This window comes from Anopheles aquasalis, chromosome 2, assembly GCF_943734665.1.
Source record: "Anopheles aquasalis chromosome 2, idAnoAquaMG_Q_19, whole genome shotgun sequence".
NCBI classification, from domain to species: domain Eukaryota; kingdom Metazoa; phylum Arthropoda; class Insecta; order Diptera; family Culicidae; genus Anopheles; species Anopheles aquasalis.
Window position 1 is genome coordinate 46,895,001 of NC_064877.1, and position 20,000 is coordinate 46,915,000.

The 20,000-nt window shown below is 51.9% G+C and overlaps 2 protein-coding genes across 4 annotated transcripts in view; both read left to right on the forward strand.

The window, feature by feature from the left end:
* LOC126575178 (uncharacterized) overlaps positions 1–1,495 on the forward strand; it is a 1,534-nt gene extending 39 nt beyond the window's left edge. The window contains exons 1-3 of the mRNA XM_050235746.1: positions 1–768; positions 841–1,226; positions 1,297–1,495. The exon at positions 1–768 is cut by the window's left edge and continues 39 nt beyond it. Of these exons, the coding sequence (XP_050091703.1) occupies positions 1–768; positions 841–1,226; positions 1,297–1,495 (1,353 nt within the window). The remainder of the gene's footprint in view (positions 769–840; positions 1,227–1,296) is intronic.
* A 1,341-nt stretch (positions 1,496–2,836) lies between these two features.
* LOC126569756 (cadherin-99C) overlaps positions 2,837–20,000 on the forward strand; it is a 145,256-nt gene continuing 128,092 nt past the window's right edge. For 2 of the 3 annotated variants that reach the window (XM_050227073.1, XM_050227075.1), the window contains exon 1: positions 2,837–3,045. The gene's annotated coding sequence lies outside the window, so the exon portion shown is untranslated. The remainder of the gene's footprint in view (positions 3,046–20,000) is intronic. The other variant, XM_050227074.1, reaches the window with a different exon arrangement.

Sequence of the window (20,000 nt, forward strand, 5' to 3'; positions counted from 1 at the left end):
AACAAAAGAAAAGCCCGAACGAAACGGCGTGTGCCCCGCAAGAGTGCCGGAACGGGGGGCGTGGGGGGCTCAAAACTGAATCCGATGGAGTCCGGATCGATCGACGCTGTTTGGGCCACGAATGAGGAAAATGAGGAACGAATCGTCGCATCCGACTGGGACATCGAGAGCCACCGATCCCCGGCGGACACGCTGGCACTGTGGAACCTGAAGAGGTGGTTCATGGAGCTACATAAAGAGTACATCGCAGAGGACGAGCTCGTCCCGTTGGCGCAGGCCTTCGCCAACTCTCAGGCCTACGGATGCGTTTACCCTCCGGCGATGATGGAACGACTGGAGCAGCTGGGTGAACCGATCGCACGAGTGTATCAGAATCTGCGGAACACCAAGTCGGTCCGCCATCTCGTTCCGGCCGGGAAGGCGGCGTTACTGGAGCTCCGGCAGGTTCCGTACGATCAGCATTACGCCGCACTCATTTCTCGCCAGACAGCCAACCTGCGACCTATTATCCCGGCCCTCCGATTGGCCGATATCTTCCAGAACATCGTCGTAGTTAATAGCTCGCTCAAGGATACGGTACAGTGGCTGGAGCGACTCGGTGGAACCATCTCGATCGCCATGTGTCCCCTCCTGCACAAAACGTTCGAAGTGAAGGCCTATGCGGATCACTTCTTCATCACTAAAGCGGCCGGGCCGTACGAACAGGCGTACGCGGATTGTGTGACGAATTTGATGGAAATTCTAAAATGGTACTGTTATCAGGTGAACGTAAGTAGTAGTTCTTGTTGGTCATGTCCTGCGTCGAGCTTCCTTTAATGATCTTGACATGATCCCCCACAGTTCCGGCGACATTTGGATGTTAGCGAGTACAACGTCGAGCGATTGTTGCGGCCCGACTTGGAGGAAGCCAACGAGATGATCGGCTCGAATAATATCGGGTATCGTATACTGAAGAAGCTGGGATGGACGGGAGAAGCTGGGCTGGGTAGTCATCAACAGGGAATAGTCAAACCGATCGTAGTGGGACGCCATAACTATCGTCGGGGACTGGGAAGCTCGTACAAATGGCCTAAAACCCCCCGAGGACTACAAAGACTGCACGCCGAATGCGAAATGGACATCCCGTTCTATGAGCAGCTGATGGCATCGTTTATCCAGCGGAAACCGTATTACGATCTGATATTTTCATCCGAGTTTACCGAAGCGGAACGAACCTTGTTGACCAGGTATGTGACGGGACTTGGTTGTAGTACTTTAAAGTTTGAAATGATTCTGTCTTTTCTCTCAAACCCGTAGGATGGCAGGACGTTACCGCGTTCGCTGCGAGACTCGTCAAACCGTGGACGGATTGTCACAGTTTGTTCTGCTGCGATATCCGTTTCCTCCGCACGAAATACTGGTACAGGTGCTTATCTACGAGCATCCGTTGTTTAAGAAATTCTACGAAGTCATCCCCCCGAAACTGTGTTTGATTGCCAAATCATCCAACTGCTGATGTTGCTCCCGATCTTCAAGGTTCTTCAGCCATAGACTTCATTCACAGACTGTAGTGGCAAGCGTGCAAACGGTAAGTACCAAGCTGGAACTGAACTGGTTTCCGCATAATTAGATAGACGATAGGTAGGCTAACGTTCAAATAGTTGGTCAGGAAAGTAAGACCAATGTTCTTTATTCTATTTTTGTTGTTGTTGTTGCTACATCGATCTTTTCCAGTTGATTTATCTTTTTAATTTAATATTTTTAATAAAATTCATTCGTTTTCCAATGAAGTTTGCTCAGTTTGTTAATCCATGCGATATGCGTGACAAAAAGCATGGAGTAAAGAAGTTGTTTAGATTTAGTTTTTTTCTGGTTCAGAAGCATTTAAGATGTAAGCTTAATATTAGATATGTTAACACGATAAGCGGCGCATAGTTTTACTACCGCTTGTTAGGGAACGTAGTTCCATTGTTGGAGTGCAGTGTCTAGTCAATTGTAGAAACGACAGGGAACAACCTAAATAAAAAGATCAGTTTCCAATAGACACAACATTCCAAGAAACCAGGACCAGCCACATATCCAACTTCCAACTTTGTACACCGTATTACAGGAATGAAAAAGAGTATTACTGAACCATACTAAGGAAAACATACTACAATAAGCATAAGGCTTCGGAGTGAATTATAGGTAGAAATGTGAATTTAAGGGACCAAACCTGTGCGCCTTACATCCTTGTATGATAGAAGATACCAACAGAAAGATGAGAATTACTGTTCGAACAGATTATTGAAATGGATTACAAAATAAACTTGTAAACAAACTTACGCCGAGGACTCCGTTAGGTGCCTCACTCCGAGGAGCGAGAGCGAGAGATTGGTTGCGTGAGAGCGCAGGTATCGTAAACCGCAGCTACGGAAGCGGAGTGTGCGGGGCCAAGGAAGAAAGTGTGTGCAGCAAACATGAAACCGGTTCCGCAGACACCCCAGCGAGAGCGAGAGAGAGAGAGAGAGAGAGGGAACAACCCACTCAAGAACCGGAGCCCCGGAGTACACCTGAGGCAGCATAAAAGCCACCCGAACCGAACCCTCCCATGTTGGTGTTGGTGTCGTCGCTTGGTCTCCACGGTTGGCCATTCGTTTTGCCGGCTACCCATGCTCCCAGCAGCGTCGCGGGTTCACGTCGGTCCCCGCGGGTCTATTCCGGGTTTCTCTCACTCCGGCGCGCTCTGCTTGCTCTCTGTATTTGTGGCTCCGTTCGTTCTATGCACCGACCGACCGGACCGATTCATGTTGCGTGCGGCCACAGTTTCATCTCGGATTTTCTCGAGTCTGGTCGAGCGTGAGCGTGTGGACCGGCCAGGGCTATCGCGATCGCGAGTACGAAACCGTGCGTCTTCCTAACCGTCGTGAAGGCGCCGCGGGGTCGATCTCCTCCTGTCCGTCGACAGGTGTGTTTCGGTGTGTTTTGAACCTTCCAGGGGTTGCTCCAGGGAGTTCTTGGAATCGTTCTCTACTCTACGTAGAGGGGCGAGAAACATCTGTCTTTCCGTCTCGGAAGGAGCAAACAGTGAGTGCCACAATCTACCTTTAAGCAAGAGTGATCAAACGCAATAGTACACCTGGTGGTGGACCTCGATCTTCCTTCGATCGATCTTCGTCTCAGCAGTTATCGGGTATCACGGGGGGGGTAAAGTGTCGCCACAGAGTGCCGCAAGAAGTGTGTCAGTGCTTGAGGCGAGAGAAAGAGAGAAGAAAGTGACACCATTTTCTCCCCCGGGGGCCCGGGCTTGTGATCTTTAAGCTGGGTGACTTGAATGCGCGCGAGAACAGGTCTTCGTCGACGTCGCCGTCCCTGATGATGCGTGCGTGATGTGCCCCGTGGCACGGAACATCGAAAGCACGCGTATTGCAGCTGACGACAGGGGCGGCCCAGTGGATCACGTGTCTGATCGGCGTGTGCGGTCAGTGTACGGTGTCGGAGACGGAAGGGAAAGCATAAGCCCTTAGACCGATGGCCACGGTGGTCTCGCCCGGTGAAGTGAGAAAGAATTTTAATCAAGTGTGTTCCGCAGACACCCGGCAAATCTGTTCTGGTTGCCTCGGGCAACGATCATTGTGAGTCCGTCTGCTGTGTCCGTCTGTGTCCCTGGTGTGCACACGCGCAAGTATGCTCAGAGAAGCAGGCTGTGTGTGTTTCGATTTGAAGTGCATTGATCTGCCGACCCAGCCAGATTGTGGTTCGAATCCGAAAGTACGTACATGTGACAAATTGGATTAAGTGCAAATTCATGTCCACCTGATCGGACACAACCACAAACCACCAGCAGCAGCAGTAGCAGCAGGAAAAGAGGAAAATCTTGGCGTACCACGCACCGCACCACACGCTGGTCCGCTTGTTGTGCGGCACATTCCGAACGGAGAGTTTGTCTCCGCCTGTTGCTTACCGCATCAGAATCGCCTGCACCCTCGCCACGGGTAATTGGATTACATCGAGCTGCAGTTATACTAATTCGGATTAAGCTGGCCACTTTTCGTGCGAGGTAATTAATTGATTGTTTCTCATTTGTATAAGCCCTTTCCTCGGGTTACGTTTGTCAAAGCGCATTAGCGAAGCGACTTTGTTAGTGGAGGAAAATTGGTCCCCGGGCAATGGGGGATCGATTTGATTTTCGAACTCCGGGCAAAGGCGGCGGCATAACATCGTACAAATGTCCGTTCCGGGCGGTGTTAGATTTCTAATCCTAATCTATCCATCCACCCTCCTCCACGTAGCCCTGCTTTTCTGCATTCTTAGGGACCGGGTTTATGATGCAGCGTATCTAAAACGCGTCATAAAATCGCTTCTCCAAAAGAAAAAGCCTCGCGAGAGCGCGCGCGGCCCTCGAAACCTTCTCGAAAAGCTTATCTCCTTCGCGACACGCCGGCTTCCAGCGTCGGTGCGCCGTATCGAACATCGAACATATTCAAATCGAAGGTGGTTTCTCTTCTATCGATCGAAGTCTATTCCCTTTTTTGGGGAGAGGAACCGGGTTCGCTCCAATCCCGGCTACCGGCTGACCGGCTGAGCTGGTCGCATACTGCTAATGGTGCTGGCCACCCAAATCGTTGTCCGGCCAGCTGCTGGAGTGGAGCATGGAGTCTACTGCTCTTGTCCCGCGGGGCGACATCGCTTCTGCTTTGGCTTTATTGCCTCGAAGAATGTTTTTTCGTGTTTTCTGTTTCCCGAAGTAGGGGAAACCGTGGCCGAGATGTGTGTCACAGCTTCGAATCACGGTTCCCATCAATCAGCCGCAAAGGAACTATATAAATGAAAGCAGCGTCCCATTCCGGTGAGCCGCTCAAGCTCAAGCTCATGCTGCCGTCGAATCGTAACCGAAATAGTAATAATAAATTCGTCTCCGGTCCAACCTACTCGGACCGTCTTCTGGGGGATGGTAGCATCTCGTGTGTCTGGCGCGACGTCGGAGAGCGAGACAACAACAGAGAACGGCCGGCGATATACTAGCGCGCGGAGGACGTGATCTGAAATCGATATACACGCGCTTTTGTCGCTTTTTTTTGTTGGAAAACCGTTCTGGATGGCTGGCTCGGGGCCAGGGGCGAGGAGTATTTGAATATCATCTACATATCTTTTATTTTTTTAAATTCATGCGCGTACGTCGTAAGCAGCAGCAGCAGCAGCAGCAGCAGTAGGATGGCAGTTTTCGGATCAGGTGTCTCCATCGCACCGTATCCAGGAGGAAGGCGTCTTTGTGTTTGAGCATTTTCTTAAAGAATTCTTATTCCTTTATCTTACCATTTGTTGTATGGATGCGAAGGGAACCTGCAAAATGAACAGCGACGACGACGACAATGCAATGTGATCCTCTCGTCTCGCGCTTGGTTCATATCGCGGCCAAGTGCGGAACGTAATAATGCAAGGAACCATTGCCCATTGTCTTAGCAACCGCGCAAAGAGTGCGCAAATCAAACAAACAAAAATTAGAATAATGGAACCGGGATTTCGCGTCCGGGCGCGAGCGAACTTTATCATCGATCGCGTTTGCGTTCCTTCGGTTTTCGTTTCCAAACCGCGTCCAAGTCCAAAACCGCGCAATTGATTCGCACAGCTCGATAGCGCGGAACCCTTAATAGGGGCGCGTTGCTACTAATCTCCCTTTTGGTACAGCCAGCCATCGCCACTTGGTGAATGTAATGCAACGAAGAGACAACGCACGTACGTAGCAGCAGCATTCCTTTCCCACACCACAAAGCTGTGCGCGGTACGATGCTCGAGGGTGCAATCGAAGGATCAACCACAGGGCGGCTCTTTTCCTCCCGGGTTCGCAGCCTCTCGAGTCTCTCGAGCTGAAGTGCATTTTGGGCGCTGCGTACCCCCCCGTTTCCAGGGGCTCCAGGAAGCGTTTTGTTTATTATTTCCGACCGCCACACAACCAGCCCCCTCCCCCCCAGGGGTGCAAGCCACATAAGATGCTCGAAAAAAAAACGGAACGGAACGGGAACCGTTGGGGAGCTATCCATTTTGTTTTGTTTTCCGTCGATCCTCCGAAGCCCACTACGATCGGCTGTGGTCTCTAGGGAGCATGGCGATGGCGACCGGTTGCTTTGTTAAGACATGGTCCATGGTCGCACTCCGTAGTGACTTCCGAGAATGCTTTCCGCTCGCTCCCGGCTCTCCGCGGTGCGTATGTGGTGATCGTTCCCATTATCGTCGAGGATCGCTGGGGATGCATTCCCAGCCAATTATTTTCCAATCAGCTGATCCTGAATTTTGCGCTCATTTCGCGCCCGAGTGCGATTCACTTCACGGGCCGTACGCACCGTGCGCGATGGCGGATCCTTATGATCACCGCGTTCCGGTGATCGTTCCGGTGGTTACTGGTGGCTGGTGGCTGGTGTAAGAATGTTAATTGAAACAAGCGAATCCTGACCGCTGTATGTGTGTGTTCGATCGATTGAAATCGACGCTTAGCGCGCTTAGAAGCATCAGTGCAACAGCGATCGCCAGCTGCTGCTGCTGCTTGTGTGCTGCAGATGCACGCTGACCGCTGAGAAGGAAGGCAAACACAATCAACTCATAAAATTTTATGTTAACATTACAACAAGCAAAACACAAATAAAGCAGCATTCCGGCTTCTCGGTCTGCTCCTCCCGGGGTGCCGGCTGACGGTCTTTGGGGCCCTCTGTTCGCCTCCAGAACACGTCCGCGTCCTGGTGGTGGTGGTGGTGGTGGTGAAATCTGATCTCGATGCCGCTGCCAAGGAGGAGGAGGGCTTCTGAACGGCAGTCGCAGACGATGTCTTGCTGCTAAAAGCAAAGTCAAGTAACAACTAACGGACGGGACCCCCATAACAAAAGCCCGAGCGGGGACCCTTTACCACTTGTGCGTTGTATTTGCTCCCTCCCTACCCCCCGAAAATGTGGTTTTCTCGGGTTTTGTGTGCTTACGTGTGTGAGAAACACAACACGGGCTTTGTCGGCCCCTCTCGTGGAAATGGGGAAAAGGGGTGGGGGGTCCACAGACCCACAAGACCCTTTTCCCTTTTCTTCACGGTGGTCAGTGGTTCGTGACGAATTCGGTGACGCTGCTCGCTCGCTGCTGGCGCTGGCTTCGCAAGTGACCAGTTCACTGCACTTACTCGGTCCGTGTGGTGGCCACGCGCGGGGGTCAAACACGGAATCGGATGGACGTCCGTGCGTGATTCGTAGAATCGCCTCAGAGTGTTAGTGGTTCAGAGCGAACTCGCTTTAAACACGCTTTCATTCTAATCCGCCTCGTTCGATTGATTGACTGCAAGGGTTTCCTTCTCAACCCTTGTCTGCTCCGCGCTTGGATCAAAATTGAAACATTAACACATCGTCTGGATCGGCGATGAAAAATCACAACCGGTGACTCATCGCTTTTCCAGCACGCGCCATCGCGCCAGGTCAATATCCCTTTCGGGACAGGACAGGGAGGAAGGGCTCGCGTTGTACCGGCGCAATGACATGGGTGTTCGTCGTTCTAAGGGCACCGTCGCCATCGCACCGTCACCGAATGAAGGGCGTGTTCGGTCACGAACAAGGCGACTGACTCTGTTTCCTCTCTCCTGGACCGCACCCTGGGCGTAACATTAGGAAATGGAAACTGAAAATGGGATTCTCTTCGTTACGCACCTCCAGCAGACGATTTGTTAGCGATTAGAAGCGGTCAAGCGGTCTGTCTGGCTCTCGGGGTTGAAATTGATTTTTTCTAAGACCACCACCCCCTCCCACCAGGAATAACCGGAATGTCGGCGAGGACAGGAAAAACCGGACAAATATTTGCTTCTAATCGTTTCGGGTGGCCGATCGTTAGAATCGCACCCTACCGAGCGCTGGCAGATGGCATTAATTTGTTTTGGCCTGATGGCCATTCTTAAATGGCATAATTAGAGGCCCAAGAACACCCGCTTCAAGCGATCTCCATAGTCATCTGCATATCTATTAGGGAAGCCTGCGAAACCATCACACAGACATTCCAGCTCATTTTCACTAATTATGCTGCGTAGCGCATTCTCCGCGAGGGGTTTAGAATAATCCCGGAAAAATGGTTTCGCACCTCGCCCTCGGCCCCCCGGCAAACCGGTGGATGCTAAAGCCGGAACATTCCGTTACGTTGACCGTACGCTGGGCCCCCCCGCTCGGATGGAACGATTTGACGGCCGCACAATCGTCCATTTCGATCGCGGACAATCGCGCGAAACGCGTCGCGTCTATCAATCGATCGAACCGGGCCCGGAATGCGGGAGAGCTGTTGGTGCTCTTTTGCACCCGGACTCGATCGAGTGGTAATTAAGAGTTTATTTACCTATTTATTAGCTTTCGCATGGTACGCCCACCCCCGGGGGGCCACAGTCAGCACCAGCAGCACCAGCAGCAAGTCCTTTCAATCCTTTTTGCTTATCTCTGTCCGTCCGTTCGTTCGTTCGTTCGCTCGCTTGGCCGGTCGCGTAAGCTTTGTGTAACATCTTCACACTCGACTCGCGTCTTCCTTTCGAGAAGCGGCGGCCTCTTTGGCAAGAGTGGCAGCCCAAGAATGGTGGCCCGTGTGTGCGCGTTGCCCGTCATGACCGTCGCTCTCTCGGGAATGAAGAATCGACGTTTAGGCGTTAGAATGTCCATCAATCGGGGGATGCGTGGTGTGGAGTTCTCTGCTAATCTTCTGCCAGGTCGGCCTATCGATTGGAGCGCGTTTTAATGAACTGATAAGTCTTTATCGTTATGTTGCCCCTGCCTTCGAAACGCGACTCGCAGGAGGAGCAAAAGAAACGAGAGGGAGAGAGAGAGCGCGCGCTTTCTCGAGATGTTCAGGACAATCGCGATCATTCTGTCCATCCGTCCGTCCGCCTGTGTGTTGCGGTGTGAAGAAGATTTACAACACTCTTCAAAGACGGACGAATCATTAGCGAAATAGCGCGAGCGCGCTAGAACACGGGGCACCAACCAGCCATTTTGCTAATCGTCTATTACCGGGGCGTCGGTTCTAGCAACACGGACCAACACGGAGTGATCGAGTGCTACTCGACCTGCGCTGCTCGGCGCTGTGATTGAAGATATGTGAATAAACGCTTAATTGCGCAAAAGTATGTTGGTTTTTTGGTGTTCACCCGGTGTTGGAGAGCATATGGTTTCGCGCCGATGGCGCACCAGTCGATATCTGCCGATCGCGCTCGGCTCAAGAAGAGAGGTTCTGAGGTGAAGATGATGGCCACAGCTACGGCAAAGTGATGGATAATCGTAATAATCCACACAGCTGCTGCTGCTGCTGCCATTGCGTCGGATTCTTTCCGTTTTCCGTTTGAGAGCGAGCGTTAGCGCACGCGAAGAGCCTCTCAAGCGGCTACGGTTGGTAGCGAATGGAATGGTGAGGGTGAATGTTAATAAAATTAAATAATGTGTTACTGCCAGGGCGAACCAGGGAGGCTGAGAGAGAGCAAGATGGTGGGGCTAAATGATGATTACCCTCCCCAAACCCGTGCGGCCCCAAACGCTGCTTTGTGCCGGCGCCTGCCACCAGTCGAGGGGCCAACGGCTCGACTCTTGCTCGTTCCGAAAAAGGCAAACGGCTGTTAGTGACTGCTCGCAGTGGCCAAAACTGGCCGGATCCGGTGGTCCACAAGATTGTTCTTATGCTGCCGGTGGTCGCTACCGCGGTGATCATCTTTTGGATGATCATGTGCGCGCGACATTAGTGCTCGACGACGACGACAGCAAAAAAGCGAGCGGCTGCATGTCGCATTTGATTTATCTTGCTGCTGCGTGTGCCTGCCGAGAGTCCACCTGGTTTGTTTTTCGCTGTTGTTGTTTAACGTTTTCGGTTCATTAATTAGAATTTATTCTCGTTCTATCTCACCATTGGTCGTTGTCATCGTCGTCGTCGTCGTTGTTGTTGTCGTGGACGTCCGGGGACCCCTTCCCTACCCTTTATATGCTTAACTTTAATGTTTCATCTTGCTCTCCTTTTCGATCCGTTCGCTGTTGCGTTTGTGATTTGATTTCATACGCCTTTTGTTCGCTTCCCTTTACCTGGGGAGCCGCTTGATCGTTTGGCGATCGCCGCACCGCGTCTCGTTATTATTCTCACATTTGTGCTCGCGCAGCCGATGCACAGACGGACACAAACGGAGACACACATAAGGGGCCCGATTATCCCGGGAAAGGAAAAGCTGAAAACACGCGACCGGCGGCGAGTTGTCCCTTTGCTGCCCTGTGTGTCCAAGGCGTGGTGGAGGAGCTTTAGAGGAACTTACTCCGGCCGCGCTTCGGTGTTCGTTTGTGGCATTTCCTGTCGTCGCACAGTGGCACCAGGAATCGCTTGCTAGCGCAAGCCCCTGGACCGGAAAAGCGCGGTGGCGTTTTGATTTCGTCTTCGGCAACGGCCACGACGCATTGAGCGAGCAAAAGAGGAAGGGAAAGAAGGTGCTGAACGAACAAACGGCATCGAAACACAATCGACAGGGAGGGCGCCTTGTTCTTGTGTGTGCGCCAGCGACAACAATCGTGGGAAGACAGACTCCCTACCGACCCCCCTTGGGGTCCCTTATCTTAAAGCGAACCTTCTTTTTGATGTTCATGTTCTCGACGCATCGACATCGAACCCTTTTGGTGCGTCATTATCGGTCCCATGTTTCCTTCCGTTTTCTGATGATGTTTTAATTAACATTATTGCCCTCCGTGGACACCACCGCGATCACGATACCGATCGTTCACAAAATTCGGATGGAGAGACAATCAATCTCCTTTTCCGAGAGAGGGGGGGGGGGGCATTATGCATCGCGCTGGATGCGCTTTCGGTTCCGTTCTGTTCTTCGGTTGCAACGCTTGATTCGCTGCGGATGGAAAGCAATTCAATCGCTGGTTCCCGGGATGGTCTTATGGATTCTTCTTTCGGTTGCGATTCGGTACGGTTTGAAGGTGGGGAGGAAGAGGCCACTGCCACCACCACCATTGGCCTGTCATAGGCCATAGGCCTAAAGATCGAAACACTGAGTGATCGCGGGGCTGAATGAGGTGATGTGTTACGATTCTTATTGCATAATGGTGCTTATGCTTATGGGATTCGACTCCAGTTCGGGCCACGAAACCGCATCCGCTTCGCTCCTCTGCGGCTGCCTCTTTCTTCCTCTTCCATCAAATCACCGTAGCGGCAGCATCGCGTAGCATTATGATCTTTTCATGATCTCGACCGTGCGTACGGATACAATAGCGCGGAAATTGGATTAGCTTTGGTTTTGAGCGCCCCCTTCTCCCTTTTTCCTCCTCCTTTTCCCTCGGCATTAACGTTCGTTTTTCGTTTTAAAGGTTCGACATCCTTCCAATACCCTACGGTGCCCGGGGGAGGTTGAGGGAAAACGGACAGGCGAGATGGTTTTTTTTTGTTTGTTGCCGGATCGGATCCCCGGACAGGTCCACCGTTTGAAACGATTCCCGGAGAATACCGTTTTATCCCTTTCATATTGTTTACATCTCAATAGAGGAGTGCGTCGTGGTGTGCGCGGCCAATTCTTCTTCCTCTTCCTTGCTCCAATCGGAGGCGAATCTCATTCTCTGGTCGCGCTCCAATCGGAACGAGATTACGATCGAGATGCTATCAATTGGGGGGGGGGGGGGGGCCGGAGGGGAAACCGGTGGTGGACAGGGGCCAACACCGGGTGTGTGAAGCCAAAGAACACAATCTGGTGTTCTGGACGAGATCCGTTCGTGTTCGTTCAGGGAATTAAATAAAACTCATCCAGCGCCCGCAACAAACGGTGCCAATGGTGGCCAATTTTGGCTGGCTGAGAAGCGATCAGAGCTGCGGCCACACGACCAGTTTGTGAAGATGATGGGACCGGGACCCAAGAACACCTTTTGCGAAACCGGGGGACAGAACACCGCAACGTCAGCACCGGTATCCCGGTATCGTGTGAATGTTGTGTTTACTTTGATCACTTGATCAGTGCCCCCGAGGGGGGGGCTCGGTGTTATGATGGAATCACTTTTCCATTAACGGTACTCCACCGGTTGCGATGCTCCGGTTGCTACATAGTAGAGCATATTCTTCGTTTTTCCCGCCGGTCGAATGCTGCCGATCGAGTGTTGCTGTCAGAACGAAGCAGCAGCAATCGAGGGGAGTGTCCGGGATCGCATCTCGTCTCTCGTCAATCGTCAATCATCAGTCCGTTCGATCTTGATCTCCATTGTTGCGGATCGATTTAGTCAGCCCGTGGCCCGTGGCTTACGCCCTGTACGATGAGGCAGGCCCGATTTCAATTATGTTATAAGCCACGCCACATGGTCCGCAATCTGTGTTGGTGGCTTCGAGGAGCAACGGATGCTTTGGGAATCTGGTCTGGTCGAAGGGAGTTACATCAATGCTCACGATGGAAGGCGAGATGTCAACGAACTCGGCAAAGAGTGGCAATCATACGCGTTGGTTCCTCCTTTCTACTACCTTAGCTGACTGACTGACTGGCAAATGCAAGTGTCCGGTGCTCCATGCTCGGCCCTGTGCGAAGGTGAACGGCCAACGGCCATCGATTATCACGGAAATGTCACGCCAAAAGGTCCCAGCGGAAGGATGAGACACGAGAGAGAGAGAGAGAGAGGCAAGATTGGCTATAAAGTGCGAGGTGAAATTAGAAATTACCACACACCCCATAACCCCCTGGCCTGCCTGTCACACCGCATGTGGCCACCACGATGGATGAAGAGGAACTGGCGTGCTGGGAAGCGTCGAAATGTCGAATTCAAATTAAACGTTTTTACGAAACGCCATCACCAAATCGGGTAACGAGCGATCGAAGGCGAGAGACGCCCACGAAGAGTTTGCATCCGCTGCTGGCTGGCTGGCTGGCTGTGTTTGTGACCTCAATGGCCGACAGGTTAGAGAGATATAAAGAGAGAGAGAGGAAGAGAGAAGGTGTACCATGGCATCCTCCTTCGCGGTGTGAACTGTATGGCCTCCCGTCCATCAACAACAGCAGCAGCAGCAACAGCACCGGCCAGTGACAATCCATGCGTGTTTGCGGCCACCTGACGATTCGCCATTCTATCCTTTCGCTTTACGGCACTCGCGCTGACGCTCCAGTGAAAGCTTACGTACGGCCCGCATGATGCATGCGCAGCACTCGACTCGACGCTGTTCCGGCTCATCCGGTGAGATGTTTTCTAATTTTCAATCTCACCTGCCACAACGAAACGAAGGCAGAAGGCGAAGAAAGGAGAGGGGCTGGGGCTGGGGCTGGGGATGAAAGATGTTAATGATGGCGCGAATCGAAGCTCGCCTGTGCACATGCCTTGTGCCGCGCCGGATACTGGGAGCAACCGGCCGATCGAAACCGTCGTACGATCGCGATTCATTTACATACATTTTGTTTCATAAATTCCCGGCCAGGGGTCCCTAGGGGCGCCGCGGATTGGATTGGAGTTGAAAATGAATGAAAATCCGGCCCGGCGGACCCGATCACGAATTCCGCGCTAATTTACGGGTGACAATTTATGATGTGGCCACGGGCCACGAGTTTGTTTCGCGTTTTTTTTTTCTTCTGCCGTTCGGTGAAAGTGATAAGAGAGGATAGACGCTGGCGGGCTGGCGTGTCGACGATAATGTTTATTAGCAAACATGATCGGTTACATCTACAGGGTGTACCATAAAAAAATGAGAAAATCTTTTATTGAAGTTTAAAGCCATTTTTTTATATTTTCTACTGTTTCAAAGTATTTCATTCGCTCTATATTTCTTTGTTTATCAAAAACAAACAAAATGAGTGGATTTGTCGGCCTGTTTTCTCAATTAATTTCACCAAGCGGCTACGAATTCGAGAACACCTTCGGTAAAATAGGTGTCCAACTTAGAAGACCAGGCTTTGATGATAAACGATTTCAGCGAACCAACCGTGTATGGTGTTATGGTTCACAGGTCTTAGGTCGAACAAACGCCCATATTGAATAGCCCAACCGATTTAATTCAGGACCGCTTGGAGGGCATAAATCATTCGACCAAAAATTCATGTTTTCCTTCAACCATGTTTCAGACCGTTAAGGCGTATCGCAGGGGCCTCCATCTTGCTGAAACTCAACATTTTCTGGTGTTTTGAAGTTTGCTTTAATCCATGCTAAAACGTGTTCCTTCAAAAAAGTGATATAAACATCAATATTCATTTTAGTATTGGATTTTATGAAAACTGGTGCCATTTTCAAACTATGTTTTATCCTGTCTAAGTATGTTTTATCCTTTCAACTATTAAATTACGCTTCACCCTAGCTCTAGAGATTGCTTTTAGGTCATATTTGGCCAACCGATGCAGGCAGGATCTTGAGATATTCGTCTCTTATGCAAGCTTTCATATGGATTGCACTGGATTTCGCTAACTTTTGCTCTGACGGATCCTACCACTTTTTCAGTGCGCTCAGATCGTTGCCGATCACTAACGTGTTTCCTAGGCCTTGGCCCTTCATGAATAGAACGTTTAATCCTGTAAACAATGCCAAGATTACATCTGAGGACCGCTGTTATATCTATGAGATTTCTCTTGGGCGCGAAGCAAACTCGACACTGTCGCCTTTGAATACATTTTTCCGGACAGACATCTTTTGCATGGGTACTTATTATACATCATTTGATAGATAAGACTCTTACAAACACAACGATACCCCATAATGCCATATTGGTGTTGAAAAAATACTCAAAACAGAGCAATGAAAGCATTCTCATTTTTTTATGGTACACCCTGTAATCGGGCCCGTGAGGAAAAGTGGACACTCGCTGTTGTTGTTGTGGAGTGCATTTGCGTGCGGCTCTCGTTCGGACACCGTTTGGCCTCGTTTTTTGTTGTTGTGGAACGTCAACGGATCGACAAGCGGCAAGCCAGCCAGCCAGCCAGCCAGCCAGCCAGCCAGGGTAATGGGCCAGCGGGCATTAAATCTTCGGACCATCTGGTGCCAATCTGGAGCAACGGAGCAGACACACGCGTTGTTGCTGCTGCTGCTGCAGCTCTTTCCATCGTCTGGTCCCGGTTGGCACGCGATAGCAGCAGCCCCTTTAGGGTCTCCACTACCCGCGGGGACATTGGAGAAAGCAATCAGAAGCAATCGCAGCGCTTGCACCAACCGGGCACTTATTGCACTTTCTCCCCGAGGATCGCGGCTCGCGTGTACCTTGGCCATCCCGGGGCCGGAGCCCGTCAGCGAGTGTTTTGTGGTTTGACCTCTTACCAACCCCAGGCCGGGATGACCCCGGGGTGGGGGATCTGTGTCATCACGTGCAATGCGGAAGTGCAATCTTGCGCCACGATAAGACACGAAGCGTTCGTTCGGTTAACGGAATGGCAGGAACGGCAGGAACGGATCGGGTATGCTCCGGCAGTCCCTGGGTGTCAGGTGGACCAAGCCTCTCTCTCTCTCTTTCGCTCTCTCGTGATGATCACGAAAGGAGGACGAGTTTCTCACGGATATTATGACGCAACGAGCCTCCGTGGAAGGTGTTGTCCACGAAATTAGCCGGTAAAAAGTGATTTATATCCGCCATAAATTATTATCACACCGCCTCGAGTGAACCATTAACACACCACACTGGTCCCCGGTCTACAGGAGTTCAAGTTTTTCGGGGCGAGCATTCTGGAGCACGATTCTTCTCTCATCGTCGTGCAAGAGCTGGAAGCTGGAACAGAGGGGCCCCGCCATTCGTCTTCCAGTTGCGAGTTACGATTCGTCGTAATGAGAGATCGCTGGGTTGAAGGCTGAGGGGGTCCAATAATGGAGTTCCTTCGCAAGGGTAATGGGGGTTATGAAAAGTAAATTGAAATTTTATGAACAGACAGACAGGACGGAGCGACACAAAACCACACACAAAGTAACAAGAAGCAGAGAGACAGAGAGTCAGGAATGGTCACTGTGACACTCTGTACGACGACGACGCAGTCAATCATTTCGGGCGACAGGCGAGTGGACAGATCCGAGAGGTGTCCAGTGCTTTAACGGTGGTGTGGTGGCCGGGAATTGGTCTAACTGTTTACCGTGGACACCGGACGGCCCGGAGCAGCGCAGCAGAGCATCGCATCGCAGATGGTGATGATGAGTTTAATGATGGACCGCTCACCGGGCGGAAGAGAGCTGGTTGCCCGGTGCTTTGAAAAGGCATCCATCGTTCCGTCGTGCGACCGTTTTCGGACACTCGCTGGGAGTCACTGGTCTATTTCCGCTTCATTTTTTACAATTTCCCTCCCCGTCCGTGTGGAGTGTGGTCAGGGGGGTATTGATGGTGACGCCACACAGCTAAAGCCATTAAAGCCGTAAAGTGTAATGTGTGTTGGGCTCTCGTCTTACCTCTAATTGTAACTGTGCGGGTAACACGATGCACTGCGGACAGACCATCAGCCCAGGTTCTAGTAGGAGGGGGCCCACCTGTGGTGCACCGGGGGTTCGTCGCTTGATGATTGAAGTCTTTCGTTTCGTTTCTCCGGCGAGAACGCTCTCTCGAGCGCTCGCGCACAGTTCGCGTTCCCGTTTGCGCATGCGAAGGGTGTGAAATTCTTTCATATATTTCAACTTCCACCCTTCTCTCCCCCCTGTGGGGCCACCATGATCCCCCCGTCGGTGTCTCCTGCTGAGACAAAATGGCAAATAGAGTGCTCCAGAGTGTTGTGGCTGAGCTTTGGGTTGGCTAGTAATCGATTTCGTGAAATGCCGTTCCGTACACGCTCCGGAACGTGTGCGCATTTCCCGTTAGAAGCCCTGGGTTTGGTTTGGTGGAACCCGCTGCTCCAACACAACACACACCGAGAGACCCACCGGTTAACAAAGGTCAGATGCCAGATGAAGAGGATCAACGGTGGTTCGCGGTCGCTCGGTTTCGATCATTTGAAATATGATTAGCAGCAGCAGCAGCACCGCCGCAGCCAACATGAAATGAAATTTAAATCACAAAAACCCAAACCCCAAGGTGAGTTTGAGTGAGGATCAGGGTCCAAGGGGGTCCGTCTTGGGTCCCAGGATATAAAAAATCGCTTTTTCGGCTCATTAATTTCTTCGCGCTGGCTGGCCGGTTGGTGCACACTAGTAGCGTTGGTATAGGTTATTTTCCCAATTAATCAACGATCCCTCTCGACTCGATCGTTCGTTAAAATCTATAGTTTTTCCCCGCACCTTAACCTCCATTTTGATTCCGGCACCGACGTACGTCTTAATCTCGACCCGTTTCGCTACGGGATGAGATCGGTTCGTGCAGGGTGGAAATGACCTGCAAGCGCTAGTGGGACGGACGGACTGACGATCGAGACGCTGGACGCAACAATTTGCAATTCAAATCAAACGTGTATTCGATGTCCATTTTGTTTGCCTTTCGATGGATTAATTAGATTACCATTAGGCGAGCCCTCGACCGTTGCCGCGACGGCCACGAGCTATCAGTCAAGCAAAATGGTCGTCCTGTGGCTGGCTGGCTCTGTCTTTTAATGCTGCCCCACCGTTGGTCGCTCTGTCGCCAGTGTGGCTGGTGCGTACCGGGCGCGATCAGCGCAGCGATTGTGATCGTGTATATTGTGTCGCCCGTCGCCTGGACGTACGATAGAAAACTGGCTTTTCTTATCGATTAATTGCCACCGGGGGCTTAGCTCTGAAGCTGTGTGGTGCTGCTGCTGTCGAGCTTTGCTACAAAAAAACGGCACAAAGCGCGAACCAGTTCTGTTTGTATTCTAATCGTCGCGCTGTGCCGTGCCAGTGAGCCGTAAAAGGCTAGAGAGGCCCTTAGGGTACGCAGACGGAATCGAACTCGATTGCGAACAAGTCCACCACTGGTCGCTGGCGGTCGCCGAAATTAACTAATCGAACCCCCCCGGCCGGGGTCTCGCCTTCGCCGATTGGTCGTTTGCTCACTGAGATTTCACGTTCTACGCGCCATTCCTTCTGCTGGCCGGTGCTGGCCGATACACTGAGCCAGCAATTAATTATGCTAATTTTCCCATTTCAGTCTTCAGCCGACACAACGGGAGAACCGGGGGAGCGTAGAGCAGAGAACGATCACCCGGGCTCAGCTCAGCGGTTCGATCCGATTCTCGACCTTATCCATCTCATTATGATTCGTTTCTGTTCACTTTCCACCGCACCACCCCCCCCCCCCCCCCCCCCCCCAGAAGGACACTAGGACGTCGCTGGAAGTGGTCCTAGTGGTCACTCTCCCCCCTTTTTTTGCCTTTTATTTCTTCTCCTCTGAGATTGTTCTAGCTTTTGAGCAGCTTCTTCCAACCAGCGAACACGTTTATGTCTTGTCATAAAGTTTGGATGTTCACAATCAACCCGCAAGATCGTCGTTCGTACGATCGTCACTCCGTCCGATCATCTTACGCCTGCGGCGCACGATCTCCGAGAGCGGACCGAGGGCGACAAATTGCGGGGTTCTGTCTGCTGTGTGCTCTCTTCTGGTGTGGAAGCGCTTTGCGCCGAATTCCTTTCGCACGGTTCAAAACAGAGTCACACCACAACAGGGGTGGCCACACATGTCATGGGCACCACCACCACCGGGTTGATTGTGTGGCCTGGGTTCCCCCGGGGGCCCTCCAACAGGTGTCATAACGGATTGAAGATGGAGCGATGGGGTATGGGAGGGTGAGGTGCGATTAGATTTACCGAGGGTGATAAAATGGGAAGACGAAAGCAATGGCTGACGGGACACACACGAACCAGACACAACTAGGACACTAACGAACCACCCCACCCCGGGGGGGAGCGACGTACCTTCGATGACAGATTGGCGTTCAGTTGGCAAACACCGACCGTTTGACGTCATCAAGTTGGCCGCTTCGTTGGCCGGGCGCTTGATTGTTGGTTGCCCGTACGTTCGTTTCCTTCTTGGCCACGGATTGCGGTTTCTTGCGGAACGTGGAGCCAACGAGCGTCACCACATAGTTTTTGTCCAAATGTCAAACCTCAGCTGTCGCTCACCTCTTGAGGTGTCCTGTCGGTGCCGTTGCCGTTGCCGATGCCGATTGTAGAGAAATGGAAACTGAAAAGAATGTTAATTGAATCAAATAGCATTCAATTGATGCGCACACCACTCCCTCCTCGTCCCCGCGGGTACAGATACTTGGTTGGTGGTTGTGTTGGTCATAAATGAATGTACCTGGAGTCAGAGTTGCACTCAGTGTGCGAGTACGACGCGATTGACAACGCGGCGCCGCAGACAGAGTGTGACAGTGTGGTGCCTTGGGCAATGGGTCCGCCGAGTTGCAAATGGACGCCAATCAAGCCCCTAAAATCAACCCATTTCAGGGTTCTCGCAGGGTAGAGGAATCATCATCCTTCCCCCTTGGCTTCGGTATCGGGCGTAGGATGACGTTTTAAGGACAATCGTGGCAGCGTGCTCTCGATCACCTCGGTGCGGTCCAATAATCTGGCCAAGGATTTTGCCAAGACACGCAGCCCGTTCGCGCGCTCTCTCTCGGCGTGGGCACGGAACTTGGATCGACGGCGGTGGCGATCGATACGATCGCACCCCGTTGCCGTTCCCGTTCCCATCCACCACCGTTGTATTGCCGCCGGCACCCCATGATCTGGTGCAACATTAATATGTTTTGTTGCGCTTTTTGGTGGACTTCGTTCGATGAATCGATCGACGGACCGGCCGATCGCCCGAGCTCGGTCACTGATAAATGGAAAGAAGTTAGGTTGCTGTCTCGCTCTCCGACCACCCCCTTCCCTTGTTGATCGATGACTGTACGCCTTGTGTGAGTGTTGTGCAGAATGATCAACACGATTCTTGCATTTACCTTTTACCGTCTGCGATCATCCGTCCTTTCGTGACCTCAATTCGGTTGCGCTGCACCGGCGACACCGGTGAACATCCCAGGCCGTTTGGCTGTTGCTTCCTTTCCCACTCGGGGGTTGGTTGCCATGACCACCATCGGTTGCTGTGTCTTGTAAAGGAATATGCAAAATCTAACCTCAATGTGTGGTTGTAGCGCGCCTCTGAGGAGCTTCTTCTTTTGCCAGCTCTCTTCCCTTTTCCGTTGTCGCATCCTATCGCTA